This window comes from Hippopotamus amphibius, chromosome 1 (assembly GCF_030028045.1).
Source record: "Hippopotamus amphibius kiboko isolate mHipAmp2 chromosome 1, mHipAmp2.hap2, whole genome shotgun sequence".
Taxonomy (NCBI): domain Eukaryota; kingdom Metazoa; phylum Chordata; class Mammalia; order Artiodactyla; family Hippopotamidae; genus Hippopotamus; species Hippopotamus amphibius.
Window position 1 is genome coordinate 212924009 of NC_080186.1, and position 15775 is coordinate 212939783.

General features: G+C 35.9%; 1 protein-coding gene across 3 annotated transcripts in view; it reads right to left on the reverse strand.

Annotated features, from left to right (window-relative positions):
* Positions 1-15775, reverse strand: part of MSH3 (mutS homolog 3) — a 178482-nt gene that overhangs the window by 67932 nt on the left and 94775 nt on the right. For all 3 annotated transcript variants that reach the window (XR_009054434.1, XM_057740289.1, XM_057740281.1), the window contains exons 16-17: positions 13683-13747; positions 11091-11207 (exon numbers count right to left, since the gene is read on the reverse strand). Coding sequence is in view for 2 of the 3 variants with exons in the window: in XM_057740289.1 (XP_057596272.1) it covers positions 11091-11207; positions 13683-13747 (182 nt within the window). In the remaining variant the exon portion in view is untranslated. The remainder of the gene's footprint in view (positions 1-11090; positions 11208-13682; positions 13748-15775) is intronic.

A 15775-nucleotide genomic window follows, 5' to 3' on the forward strand; every position in this document is an offset into this window, starting at 1 on the left:
AAAATAGTTTCTATACAAAGATGTCTCCTATTAATGCCTTATTTCACATTTCATCTGTCCATGACACTTCAACTCAGACCTAATTAATTAGTGATCATTTTCATTTAGCTTAAGTAACATCATGAACTACCCAAATGGGTCAGCTTCCCTTTGTGCTTCTCCCTCACAGCATCATCCAAACTGGGTATAACAGTTTCAATATCTTTCTCTCACATTGATTGGAAGCTTCCTGATGGTAGAGCCCATGTCCACCTGATTTACTTATCTAATACCTAGCCATAGAGTTGACATTGTAATAAAGTTTGTTGAAGGCAAGCAAGAAGATACTTTTTTCAGTAATCTTCAGTTATTTATAATTCATACAGAAATTAAATCAGACTTGTTTTTAAAAACGTCTGTCATTGCCTCAAATCTCTGGCTAATTAAGTAGTTGGCAATCTAAAAGCTTAAAAGACTGTCATTGAAAGATTTATTCAAGAAAAATATATGAATGTATGCAGCGGTTTCCTTTTCTTCTTCCTCCTCTTCTTTTTCTGCTTAGATTATCCCATTATCTCTTATCACAGGAGGCCCACATACCCTTTTAAAGATGATCCCCTCAAAAGAGATGAGTATAATGCTGAATGCTTCTCTTAAAAAATATTTCTCTAATATATTGCGGGTTTCAGAAACTTAGAGACTTAGTCTGTTTACTTCTTAAATCCAAAGGTTTTTAGAGTCCTTCCTAGCTTGAAAAGGATATCCAGATTAAGCTACTACGTGATTAGTTATTCCTATATTACCAATGTATTGATTTTTTTGGAACCTGTAATTTCTGACATTTTATTAATATGAGAACAAGATATTCTATGTAAATGACTTTTTCAGATACTAGAACAGTTTGAATATCCAGTTTTAATTCTGTGTTAACTATTTGTGAATTGAAAAGTATATTTACAGTATATTTTGAACTTCTTTGTCTGAGTAGGTAGAGCATAATGAATACAATTTGCCTATTTCTCCCAAAATTAAAGTTAATCAGAATGAACTACAGGAATACCACTAACAGTGGTAAGAGTCTGCGCAAAATTCCAAACACAAAGGAGACTGGCCCCCGGCATCAGACACTCAGTTGCCACCTTAAAAATGACTTAGTTTCGAAGATGCCACGTGCTGCACAGAAATCACACTCGAGTGGCTGCCCCAGTGATCGTGCCTTGTCGTTCCTGATCTGGCTTCAATTTTAGATCTGACCACTCATCTATCCCTTGGGCTGTGGCTCGTTCTGTCCCTATCCTAATTACTGACCCATCTGGTCTTCCTACCCTGTCACTCTCTCTTTTACCAGAGAGCAGCCACATTTGATGTTTCTGTTCTTGCTTCTCTGGATCTGAGTGTCAAAGTACCTGTGGCACTAAAATAAAAAATTAAAAACACAGCCAATTTTTTCTTACTCCCACTCTCTCCTTCTCAGGTCCTGTCCAGGCCACTAAGACCCTAATTTGTCACTAACCAACAGCCTTAGGTTGAGGATAACTGTCCCTGATGATCTCCTAAATTCTGGGATTGAAATGAGTTAACATAACTCTCAGTTGGTACCATTTCAGTTTAACTACAACAAAAGAGGCAGGAGAGAGAAGGTAATTATTTTGATATGGACAACAATGTTCTTTCTCATGTCAACTGTATAAATAAGGCATGTGAAAAAAATTTAAAAACTAGCATAAACCTTAAACATCACTACATAACTCTTATGAAGACTTGTTTGACTTCTTGGTCTTTGTCTATTTACTATACTTTGCCAAATTTCAAAGAGATCATCCCTACTTAGAAAAATGACAAAATGAAAAAATGGACAATTTAGATAATCTGACAGACTGGGTTTATGTCATAACAACATCCAACTTTACCACTAAGCCATCGAACAACTTCAACTAACCACTCTGATTTAATCTCTGGTCAAAAGATATTGCTGGGTCCATGGGAAGCAGGCTAAGACTTTTGGGTTCTAAAGCTGGTATGTCAGTTTACCATCAGATGTCTACCAACAGATGTTACTCAATGATATCGGAACTTTTAAGAAGAAATTTTTTTATTTGCAAATGCATTTCTAAAATACTTGAGTTAACTGTATGAGAGGTATTATTATTCAATTTTTAAAGAATTTGCAATTGAGATTATGCAATATCCACTACCCATCTTCTAGAACACAAAAGAAGAGACATTTTTTTGAGAGAGGGTTCCATTCACAGACTTGCTTATAGCCTTGATTTGTTGTGACATTTTGATAAAAAGTAATGTGACTAATGCACAACTGTTAGTATCTCAGTAAGAGACAAAAACACTTGTATAGCTGGCATTCAATCCTCTGGTGTCAGGTTCAATGAGGTTAATCATTTTTGAAATGATATTATATTCACACCATCTGGCACCTCAATAAATAGTATGCCTAACAATCAATGCTCTTCTCAAGTGGGGAAATGCTGCAAATGCTGTAGCTAAATTTCAGCCAATATTCTTTTTTAAGATAAAAAATTGTATATATTTTTCTCATTTTGAAAATAATATATGTATATTATAGAAACTTTTGATATGTATCTGCAAAGTACATTAAATTTTAAATAACCTCAACATTCAGAATTAATCAGTTAATATCTGAGACTACATATATGGCCAATAAGCATATTAATAATAATAGCATATATATTTAATCTTTTAAAATACAAAGACTTGAATGCCGTGAATATGTGAATTTACAAATACAGAATTGGCATTACATTTTAATACTTTTTATCCTTTTTTCACTCAGCAATATATTATGAGTATCATATTCTTCTGTGATGTTTTATGATGAAAGCAGGATTCTCCTGGCTTAATGGCGTAGAAGGGCCCAGGCAGAGGGCTGACACAGTGAGGACGGTGGGGTGTGAGAAGAGGACAGGAGAGGAAGGGGCAAATCAAAGAGACATTTCAAAGAGAAAAAAGACAACAGGAATTTGGTAACAAATAAAGGGACAAAAAGGAAGAATCAGGATGCTGCCAAAATCTTTAGCCTGGGAGACCTGAACCTTCTTTACTCTAGAATCATGACAGGGAGAATACAACCCAGACCTATAAAATCATGGACACTATGCAGAGAGTGAAGAGGAACAATCTCACCAAATCCTAGGACCCTAGAACGTGGCCCTTGAAGCTTGAAAAGGGGAAATGTTAGTCCAATTTGCATGTTCTCCATGATATTACAAAGGCAAAAGTCAGGAAAACTGAGAGACTCAAGGGCCCTGAAAACTCTTAACATGGGTAATTGAAAGGAAACTGGAAAAGGAACTTCAGATCAAATTTCCGTCCCTGGATTCAAAACTCTGAGTCAAGATAACCTCAGAAGATTCAGGATAAGTAGACTGGAATCTCTATCTGATCCTATAAATTCAAAACTTCTCTGGGCAACAAGAGATGGTATCAACTCACAAACATTTAAAAACTGTCACATATTATCTTTTTTTGTTCCTTTTTTTTCACTTGTCAGATTGGTTACTTTAAATGGAATAAAGCTCCATGAAGTCTTCTCTGAAGCAGTCTTCACTGTTTAAGTTTTTAAAGAGAAAGCCTAACTGGGAGATTTCTGTTTAGAGTGATGCGCATGGATTGATTCATCATGGGCAGGCTCCACAGCCTGATGGTAAGGGGCACAGACCCTACCACCAGACACCCTGGGCTCAGTCTGGGGTACAGTCCTTACCATGGTTGTGGACAACTTATTTTTTATTTCATCTTATTTTTATTGCATCTGATTTTATTCATTTGTAAATTGGGGTTGATAACATTTTACTTATAGGGCTCTTATGAGGAATGATGAGCTGATATATACAAAGTGCTTAGATGAGTGGTGGTCTAGAGCTGGTTCCTACGGACTCATGAAAATCAACTGTGCACATCTCTTCCCAATCCAGTCCAGCAGGAGCTTGCAATCAGTCCTGGTGGTAGAAGTGACACTACAGAAATCAAACACACACTACAACTCTTCCAGAGAGCTGGATGTTAACCATTATCAGCACACCACCAACTTAAACATATTAATATGAACACATGACTATTAATAAATCCAGAATGAGGCATTTTTTGAGACAATGGCAAGGACTCTTCAAAAAAAATACCATAATATAAAAAACAAAAAAGCTAGTGGGATATTCTAGATTCAAATACGCTAAAGAAACAATAACCAAATGTAATATGTGAAAGTTTTTTTAAGAATTTTATTGAGATATAATTGGCATACAATAAACTGCATATATTTAAAGTGTACAATTTAATATTTTCTTATTAGTAATGTATATATGGCAATCCCAATCTCCCAATTCATCCCACTCCAACTCCCATCCTGTGCTTCCCCCCCTTAATGTCCATATGTTTCTTCTCTACATCTGTGTCTCTATTTCTGGTTGCAAACTGGTTGATCAGTACCCTTTCTCTAGATTCTGCATATATGCATTAATATGCAATATTTGTCTCTTTCTGACCTACTTTACTATGTATGACAGCCTCTAGGTTCATCCATGTCTCTGCAAATGACCCAATTTCATTCCTTTTTATGGCTGAGTAATATTCCATTGTATATATGTACTACATCTTTTTTATCCATTCATCTGTTGATGGACATTTAGGTTGCTTCCATGTCCTGGCTATTGTAAATAGTGCTGCAGTGAACATTGGAGTGCGTGTGTCTTTTTGAACGATGGTGTTCTCTGGGTATATGCCCAGCAGTGGGATTGCTGGGTCATATGGTAGTTCTATTTTCAGTTTTGCAAGGAACCTCCATACCGTTCTCCATAGTGGCTGTATCAATTTACATTCCCACCAACAGTGCAAGAGGGTTCCCTTTTCTCCACACCCTCTCTAGCACTAATTGTTTATAGATTTTCTGATGATGGCCATTCTGACCAGTGTGAGGTGATACCTCACTGCAGTTTTGATTTGCATTTCTCTAATAATTAGTGATGGTGAACAGCTTTTCATTTGCCTCCTAGCCATCTGTATGTCTTCTTTGGAGAAATGCCTATTTAGGTCTTCTGCCCATTTTTTGATTGGGTTGTTTGTTTTTTTGATATTGAGCTGCATGAACTGTTTATAAATTTTGGAGATTAATCCTTTGTCTGTTGATTCACTTGCAAATATTTTCTCCCATTCTGGGGGTTGTCTTTTCATCTTGTTCATAGTTTCCTTTGCTGTGAAAAAGGTTTTAAGTTTAATTATGTCTGACTTGTTTATCTTTGTTTTTATTTGCATTACTCTGGGAGGTGGGTCAAAAAAGATCTTGCTGCTATTTATGTCAAAGAGTGTTTTTCCTCTAAGAATTTTATAGTCTCTGGCCTTACATTTAGGTCTTAAATCCATTCTGAGTTTATTTTTGTGTATAGTGTTAGGAAGTGTTCTAATTTCATTCTTTCACATGTAGCTGCCTAGTTTTCCCAGCACCACTTATTGAAGAGACTGTCTTTTCTCCATTGTATATAGCCTTGTCTCTTTTGTCACAGATCAGTTGACCACAGGTGCGTGGGTTTATCTCTGGGCTTTTTATCCTGTTCTGTTGATCTGTATTTCTGTTTTTGTGCCAGCCACCACATAGTCTTGATTACTGTAGCTTTGTAGTATAGCCTGAAGTCAGGAAGCCTGATTCCTGCAGCTCCATTCTTCTTTTTTTTCAAGATTGCTTTGGCTATTTGGGGACTTTTGTATCTCCACACAAATTTTAGGATTTTTTGTTCTAGTTCTGTAAAAAATGCCATTAGTAATTTGATAGGGATTGCGTTGACTCTGTAAATTGCTTTGGGTACTATAGTCATTTTCACAATATTGATTCTTCCAATCCAAGAACATGGTACATCTCTCCATCTGTTTGTGTCGTCTTTGATTTCTTTCGTTAGTGTCTTATAGTTTTCTGTACAGGTCTTTTACCTCCTTAGGCAGGTTTATTCCTAGGTATTTTATTCTTTTTGTTGCAATGGTGAATGGGATTGTTTCCTTAATTTCTCTTTCTGATCTTTCGTTGGTACTGTATAAGAATGCAAGAAATTTCTGTGTGTTAATTTTGTATCCTGCAACTTTACCAAATTCATTGATTAGCTCAAGTAGTTTTCTGGTAGCATCTTTAGGATTTCTATGTATAGTATCACGTCATCTGCAGAGTGACAGTTTTACTTCTTCTTTTCCAATCTGGATTCCTTTTATCTCTTTTTCTTCTCTGATGGCTGTGGCAAGGACTTCCAAAACTATGTTGAATAGTCGCAGCGAGAGTGGACACCCTTGTCTTGTTCCTGATCTTAGAGGGAATGTTTTCAGTTTTTCACCATTGAGAATGATGTTTGCTGTGGGTTTGTCATATATGGCCTTATTATGTTGAGGTAGGTTCCCTTTATGCCCACTTTCTGGAGAGTTGTTGTCATAAATGGGTATTGAATTTTGTCAAAAGCTTTCTCTGCATCTATTGAGATGACCATATGGTTTTTTATTCTTCAGTTTGTTAAGATGGTGTATCACACTGATTGGTTTGCATATATTGAAGAATCCTTGCATCCCTGGGATAAATCCCACTTGATCATGGTGTATGATCTTTTTAATGCCTTGTTGGATTCTGTTGGCTAGTATTTTGTTGAGGATTTTTGCATCTTAATTCATCAGTGATATTGGCCTGTAACTTTCCTTTTTTGTAGTATCTCTGTCTAGTTTTGGTATCAGGGTGGTGGTGGCCTCATAGAATGAGTTTGGGAGTGTTCTTTCCTCTGAAATTTTTTGGAAGAGTTTGAGAAGGATGGGTGTTTGCTCTTCTCTAAATGTTTGATAGAATTCACCTGTGAAGCCATCTGGTCCTGGAAATTTGTTTGTTGGAAGATTTTTAATCACAGTTTCAATTTTCATTACTTGTGATTGGTCTGCTCATATTTTCTACTTTTTCCTGGTAGGTTATACCTTTCTAAGAATTTGTCCATTTCTTTCAGGTTGTCCATTTTATTGGCATACAGTTGCTTGTAGTAGTCTCTTATTGTACTTTTTATTTCTGTGGTGTCCATTGAAACTTCTCCTGTTTCACTTCTACTTTTATTGATTTGAGTCCTCTCCTTCTTTTTCTTGATGAGTCTGGCTAAAGTTTTACCAATTTTGTTTATCTTCTCAAAGAACCAGCTTTTAGTTTTATTGATCTTTGCTACTGTTTTCTTTGTTTCTATTTCATTTATTTCTGCTCTGATCTTTATGATTTCTTTCCTTCTACTAACTTTGGGTTTTGTTTGTTCTTCTTTCTCTAGTTTCTTTAGGTGTAAAGTTAGGTTGTTCATTTGAGTTTTTTTTGTTTCTTGAAGTAGGATTGTATTGCTATAAATTTCCCTCTTAGAACTGCTTTTGCTGCATCCCTTAGGTTTTGGATTGTGTTTTCATTGTCATTTGTCTCTAGGTATTTTTTGATTTCCTCTTTGATTTCTTCAGTACTCTCTTGGTTATTTAGTAGTGTATTGCTTAGTCCCCATGTGTGTGTGTTTTTTACAGTTTTTTTCCTGTAACTGATTTCTAATCTCATAGCGCTGTGGTCAGAAAAGATGCTTGATATGATTTCAATTTTCTTAAATTTACCGAGGCTTCATTTGTGACCCAAGATGTGATCTATCCTGGAGAATGTTGTGTGTGCACTTGAGAAGAAAGTGTAATCTGCTGTTTTCAGATGGAATGTCCTATAAATATCAATTAAATCTATCTAGTCTATTGTGTCATTTAAAGCTTGTGTTTCCTTATTAATTTTCTGTCTGGATGATCTGTCCATTAGTGTAAGTGGGGTGTTAAAGTCCTCCACTATTATTGTGTTATTGTCAATTTCCTCTTTTACACTTGTTAGCATTTGCCTTATGTATTGAGGTGCTCCTATATTGGGTGAATATATATTTACAATTGTTATATCTTCTTCTTGGATTGATACCTCAATCATTATGTACTGTGTCCTTCTTTGTTTCTTGCAACATTCTTTATTTTAAAGTCATTTTATCTGAGTATTGCTACTCCAGCTTTCTTCTGATTTCCATTTGCATGGAATATCTTTTTCTATCCCCTCACTTTCAGTCTGTGTTCCTACATGTGAAGTGGGTCTCTTGTAGACAGCATAGATACTTATATGGGTCTTATTTTTGTATGCTTTCAGCCAGTCTGTGTCTTCTGGTTGGAGCATTTAATCCATTCACATTCAAGGTAATTATCAGTATATATGTTCCTATTATCATTTTCTTAATTGTTTTGTTTTTGTTTTTGTAGGTCCTTTTCTTCTGTTGTGATTCCCACTTAGAGAAGTTCCTTTAGCATTTGCTGTAGGGCTGGTTTGGTGGTGCTGAATTCTCTTAACTTTTGCTTATCTGTAAAGCTTTTGATTTCTCCATCAAGTCTGAATGAGATCCTTGCTGGGTAGAGTATTCTTGGTTGTAGGTTCTTCCCTTTCATCAATTTAAATATATCATGCCACTCCCTTCTGGCTTGTAGAGTTTCTGCTGAGAAATCAGCTGTTAACCTTATAGGAGTTCCCTTGTATGTTATTTGTTGTTTTTCCCTTGTTGCTTTTAATAATTTTTCTTTGTCTAATTTTTGTCCATTTGATTACTATGTGTCTTGGCAGGTTTCTCCTTGGGTTCATCTTGCCTGGGTCTCTCCGCACTTCCTGGACTTGGGTGGCTATTTCCTTTCCCACTTTAGGGAAGTTTTCAACTATAATCTCTTCCAATATTTTCTCGAGTCCTTTCTCTCTGTCTTCTCCTCCTGGGACTCCTATAATGCAAATGTTGGTGTGTTTAATGTCTCAGGCTGTCTTCATTCTTTTCATTCTTTTTTCTTTATTCTGTTTCACAGCAGTGATTTCCACCATTCTGTCTTCCAGGTCACTTATCCATTCTTCTGCTTCAGTTATTCTGTTATTGATTCCGTCTAGTGTATTTTTCATCTGAGTTATTGTATTGTTCATCTCTGTTTGTTTGTTCTTTAATTCTTCTGTTTGTTAAACATTCCTTGCATCTCCTCCATTCTTTTTCCAAGGTCCTGGATCATCTTCACTACCATTATTCTGAATTCTTTTTCTGGAAGGTTGCCTATCTCCACTTCACTTAGTTGTTTTTCTGGGTTTTTACCTTGTTCCTTCATCTACTAAAAAATCCTCTGCCTTTTCATTGTGTCTATCTTGCTGTGGCTGCGGTTTTCATTTTGCAGACTTCAGGATTATAGTTCTTCTTGCTACTGCTGTCTGGCTTCTGGTGGATGAGGCTATCTAAGAGGCTTGTGCATGCTTCCTGATGGGAGGGACTGGAGGTGGGTAGAGCTGGGTGTTGCTTTGTGGCAGAGTTTAGTAAAACTTTAATCTGCTTGTCTGCTGATGGGTGGGGCTGAGTTTCCTCCCCGTTGGTTGTCTGGCCTGAGGTGATCCAGCATTGGAGCCTATAGGATCTTTGGCAGGGCTAATGGTGGATAAGTACTTCCCAGAACTTCTGCTGCCAGTGCCCTTGTGCCCACGGTGAGCCACAGCCATCCTGTGCCTCTGCAGGAGAGCCGCCAACACTAGCAGGCAGGTCTGATTCAGTCTCCTATGGGGTCACTGCTCCTTCCCCCTAGGTCCTCGTGGGCACACTACTTTGTGTGTGCCCTCCAAGAGTGGAGTCTCTGTTTCCTCCAGTCCTGTGGAAGTCTGCAATCAAATCCTGCTGGTCTTCAAAGTCTGATTCTCTGGGGATTCCTCTTCCCATTGCTGGATCCCCAGGTTGGGAAGCCTGATGTGGGGCTCAGAACCCTCACTCCAGTGGGTAGACTTCCATGCTATTAAGTGTTCTCCAGTTTGTGAGTTGCCCATCCAGTGGTTATGGGATTTGATTCTATCATGATTATACCCCTCCTACTGTCTCATTGCGGCTTCTCCTTTGTCTTTGGCTGTGGGGTATCTTTTTTGGTGAGTTCCGTGTCTTGCTGTCAATGACTGTTCAAGTTAGTTGTGATTCCGGTGCTCTTGCAAGAAGGAGTGACGGCACGTCCTTCTACTCCATCACCTTGAACCAATCTCCGAAAGTTTTTTTAAAATATGGGGGGAAGGAGACTCACAGACATAGAGAACAGACTTGTGGTTGCCAAGGGGCAGGGGAGTGGGGGAGGGGGGTAAGGGCTGAGAGTTTGGGATTAGCAGATGTGAATTATTATATATAGAGTGAATAAACAACAAGGTCCTACTGTATAGCACAGGGAATTATGTTCAATATTCTGTGACAGACATAGTGGAAAAGAATATAAAGAAAAACAGAATGTCTTTATGTGTATAACTGAGTCACTTTGCTGTACAGCAGAGTCTGGAGCAACATTGTAAATCAACTACACTTCAATTAAAAATAAAATTAAAAAGATTAGAACGGGGGTAAGGGGAACTGAGGCAATTCAATATTTCTTAAATTAATATTTTCTTAGGTATGATACTGTGGTAAGATTATACAGCAAAATGTCCTTATTTTTAGAAGACGTATGCTTAAGTATTTGGGGTGAAGTGTTATAATGTCTAAAACTTACTTTAAAATGTTTCAGAAAAAAAAGTGTATGAGAGAGATATAAAACAAATGTAGCAAAATGTTAACACTTGATAAATCTAGGTGATGGGTATAGAGATCTTTGTTTCAATTTTCCCATAGCTTTAAATTTTTCAAATTACAAAGTTAGGGGGAAAATGTAAAGGATGTAAAAATATAACAAAAAAATTTAAATGGAGATAATAAAAACAAAACAACTAACCCATACTTGTCCAACTCAGAAAATGTTAAGCCTTTAGCCTTTATATAAGAAAAGGAAACAAAGTTCAAGGGAGAATTTCAAAGTGACGCCACTAAACATCCTTAACAACAAAATGTTAGTTCAGTAACAATAACGTATATTTGGTCTCTTACCAAAGACTAAGATGAGCTTATATTTCAATGGATTAAAAATAAAATCAGAGAACACATGTACTCAACTATTTTATGGCAGGTCACAAGAGTAATCTCTACTTTTCTTTTTGATGGAAAGATTTTCCGGTCTATTTCTCACAGCAAAAAGTCAGATTATATTTTTCATTGTAAACTCACTCTAGAAAATCAAGCCATTCAGCACTGCAGTCAAGGACTAGCTGCTCCCGGAGCTGATTCAGATGTCTGTAATTTTCTACAATAAAAGGAGAGTGAAAGCGGCTCACAGCTTTTGTGCTAGAAGAGAAGAAAAAACATAAATAGGAAATCAAGGTTACTAAGAAATCAGTAATGTCATCACTTCAGAAAATTAAAGTAGTTATTTATTATTCTCTTATGAACCTTGAAAGTAAATAGCTGTAAACAAAGAACATTGTTTAATTATGATCCTGAACTTTATTGATTCCAAAGATCTTTGTTGTAAAGTACAAGAAGTTCACAGGACTTTGTTCAGGAAGCTTTTAAAATTCATTTCAAGTTATATCCATATGGCAAAATCAAAGTTTAGAATTTCTATTTCATAAGTAAAGAGCTTTTTTCTTTAAATTATACTAAATGAAAATGCTTGCTTTTTTAAAAGAAAAAAAGATCAGAAGCAAATATAACAAAGTAAGTCCTAACAAAGCGGGAAGTTAGATATATTGGTGAAGGTCATATTATTTTTTATATTTTACATTTTTCTATATGATTAAAGTATTTCAGTGAAAAAAAAGCATTACAAAGAATAGCAACGCATTAATTCAGGAGGCAGTCAAAGAAGAGTTCTTCATGATCTAACTGTAGATTCACAGTGACCCTGGATGGGAAGAAATACCACATACTCCTCTTCTGGGCTTGCATAAAATCTCTGCTTCCTCATCAAGAAGCTGTAGAACACAACCGGGGATGCTATAGGTTCCCCAGTCAGAGAATCCAGACCAAGGCTCCAACTCTGACACTTATTTGCTCGCTATGTGACTTTGGGTCAGTAAAACTGACCTTCTCTAAACATTACTTTCCTCATCTATCAACTGGGAGTAATAACAGTATCTACCTCATAGGTGCTGTTGAGATGATCAGATAGTGCTTAACAGAGTACCTATGTCATTAGTACTCAACTTGAGGAGCTGTTCCATGGTGGTAGTGATTACTGCTATTGATGTTATTACTATGATAGGACCTTTAAGAAGAAAAGGTCAAGGTTAAGTGATAGGCAGGTGATGACAGAGTGTATTCTAATCTTTGTTTGCACCCTCACTCCTGTAACACACTGTCACAATTATCTTTAATTTGGTAAGTTACTGGATTAGAAGTGAGCCTTTCGCATTATAAATCTGACTAATGATATTCTAACCTATTCCTGCCAAGGATCTGATGGCTAAACAACAGCTAAAAAATAACAATGAACCTTCCCCCGAACCATCTTATTTATTCATTGAATTTACATCATTGAAATGTTCAAAAGATGCTGGCACTGATTCATGCCTTGCTTATTGCTTTTAAAGTACGTCATCTAGATTTCTATGCAGACATATTTATCACAGCTTTCACTTCTGACAACACTCATTCAGTGAGACATTTCAGTGATTGCTCTAGATAGACTAACACAGTTTCTAGTAATTTCTCTTCATAAAGCATATTACCATTTATTAGCTACAGCACAGGATGAAAAGAGATAAAGGAAAGAATGCCTGCAAAAGGAGAAAACATCCCCGAAAATCAACAATACCCAAAAGGCAATTATAGCTTCTGGTAACATAGGGAAAAAAAGGATGGTTTTTTAGAGCTAAAGAAATTCATGATTGTGCCTTTAGGATCCTTTGATAGTGGCCATGGATAATAAATAGTTTTCTTTTTTTAATCAAAATAATAAAGTAATAATCATTCACACATCATGTCAAAATCATGTCAAAATGTCCTTCCACTCTTAACACACAGTTCCTTCATACCAGCTACTAGTCCCTCTTCTGCTATCTTAGGCATATTGTAACATTTTTCATCTCAACATTTCATTTCAAATATTTATTACTACTCTTAATATGTTTGCATTTTAATATACAAACATATTAACAGTAGTAATAAATATTTCACATATGATGCTACTTACAAGAGGAAATATACTTCTCTAAAACCAATTCTTTAAATGAGCTCCCTCTTGGGGATTAATGCCCAACCAAGAAGAAAAGGCAGGGTCTCAATGTGGTTCTCTAATTTTGTTTCTTATTAATTATTTTCATCAATTCATGATACAACTTAAAAAAAAAAGAACATGTAAAGAACTATTATAACTATGTGCCATGGAAAACATTAAGAATAAAGAAATGCAGAACTCAGTGAGGCAGAAAATGAAATGTCAGCTTCTTAAAAGAAATGTCAGGTATAGCATTCATCAAGAAGTTCAAGCAACCAAATTAATCTTATAATTGAAGGTTCTGCAACTTTCTTTTTCCATGTGTTTAAAATGTACTCTGAGATATAAGAATAAAACAGTAATTCACAAAACAAGAAAACAAATATACACAAACAAGATACCCTCTGGACAAAATGTTTTAAAATCAATGATAAAAAGAGTTTAAGATAATTATTTCTACAGTTAAAAGTTCCATAAGGAAACAGAAGGGCAAGAATTCCTTTTAATGTCAAGGATGTGGCTAACAGTCCAGAAGCATGGAGGTAAACAGATGTCATTATAATTCACATTAATAAGAAAAACACCATTATTTTTAAACTTACCTTCCAATCATAACCCAATCAGTCGGTATACAAGATACAGCAGAATTCTTTACTTCAATCAAAAACTAAAATAAATACAAATAAAGTTTAGATATTTAAATGGTTAACCATCATATTTTTAAATCTTCCTCAAAATTGTGCTGTAACAGTCTAGCAAATATTATTCTAAACATTCAAAATAAATCCAGTATTGTTATTGGGAGAGTTCATACATGTCTATACAACCAAATATTATTAATTAGGGTTTCAATACTTGTGATAAAGTACAATCTACATTGAGTGAAAAGTTTGTAATAAAGGATATAACTTGGCACTTTAATGTTTGTAACATTGTGATGTTCATACTACAAAATGGTGATTTTTCTTGAAAGACCTTTTTCATTTATTAGTACCCACTTAAGAATTCTATTACTCAGTAATAAGGCTGAATTTCTAAGTACATAAAAATTTAAAATATTTGATTATTAGATGTTACATCAGTTTGAGATATGGTCAGTCCCTTATTCTGAACAGAGAGGATTTATTATAATAGTTTTTATCCAAGAAACCTAAGTCCTCTAAAAGCATCCTCACACACAGCACTTACTTCCTCAGCAATTAAGGGAGGAAGATATTTCTTCACGTGAGTGTTTTCTTGAAGTTTTCATTTATATGAACCATATCTGTATAGATAAAACTGTACTCTGAAAGCTTTTCTGAAATCAGCCAGGAAGTAAATGAAATCACTACTTCCATCATACGTTTCATTTTCAGCATGAGTTATATATCATCTCTTCTTCCTGCTCACTTTCCTGTATTATTGCAATGAAATTTAATGTTTTATGTAATAAATAAATAAAAAATACACTTATTTTCTATGGCATAGGACCCAGAAGTTCTGTGACTGCCATTAATTTTGAGATGGCAGGACCTCCCTGGTGGCACAGTGGTTAAGAATCTGCTTGCCAATGCAGGGGACATGGGTTTAAGCCCTGGTCCAGGAAGATTTCACATGCCACGGAGCAACTAAGCCTGTGTGCCACAACTACTGAGCCTGTGCTCTAGAGCCCACGAGCCACAACTATTGAGCCCTCAAGCCACAACTACTGAAGCCCACGTGCCTAGAGCCCATGCTCCACAACAAGAAAAGCCACCACAATGAGAAGCCCATGCACCGCAACGAAGAGCAGCCCCTGCTCGCCGCAACGACAGAAAGCTTGCATGCAGCAATGAAGACCCAACATAGCCAATAAATAAATAAATAAATTTATTAAAAAAAATTTTTGAGATGGCTACACGAACTTTGTCACATATGTTTTACAACATTTCAGGTATTTATAATATGCATATTATTAATAGTATCAGCCTGGCTTTTAAGTTTACCTTTCTATTAATAGAAACTTTTACATTAGCTTTTACATTAATTATAATAGGAATTAATGGTTAATTTTAAGAATTTTCATCCCTAGCAAAGATTCTGTAACTAATTGATGTCTTCTTGTATAGAGGGAATTAATATAATTTCAAATCTGATATATCCAGTTAAAAAAATAATTGAGAAAAAAATTCACAAAGTAAATATCACTGATGAGAAAGATAAAATCACTTTAAGAGTAGGCTAAAAAATTCTGCTTAAATATTATTTTGAAATGTTCTATGAGAAAACACATTGGTCATTTTATAAAATAATTGTGGGAGGAGATTTGTCAAAGGCAAACAGCAAAATTCGGGACCATATCAGATCACTAATATTTGGAAGGACACATATAACACAGAGCTCCACAGGAATTACTGCCTAAGGATGGTGGAAGTTTTGAAAAGAAGCTACACCTACCTCCATGAGGTCTCTAGACAGCCAGCTAGGATAGTGCACTTAAGTTATTCACCATAACTCCACAGCATGGCAGCTCTGGATTCAAATCCATCCCTTACACTCATTACCAATTGCCACTGGTCACAGCCTTTTGAGCATCTCGGGAATAGTTCTGACCATAACCGTTCAATCTGTAAGTATTCAGGGTCTATTCTAAGGACCACAGATCCTCAAGCAAGCCATTTATAGAGCCAATACAGGATGGAAAACAGAGTGAGAATCAGGAAACCCACGGTGACAT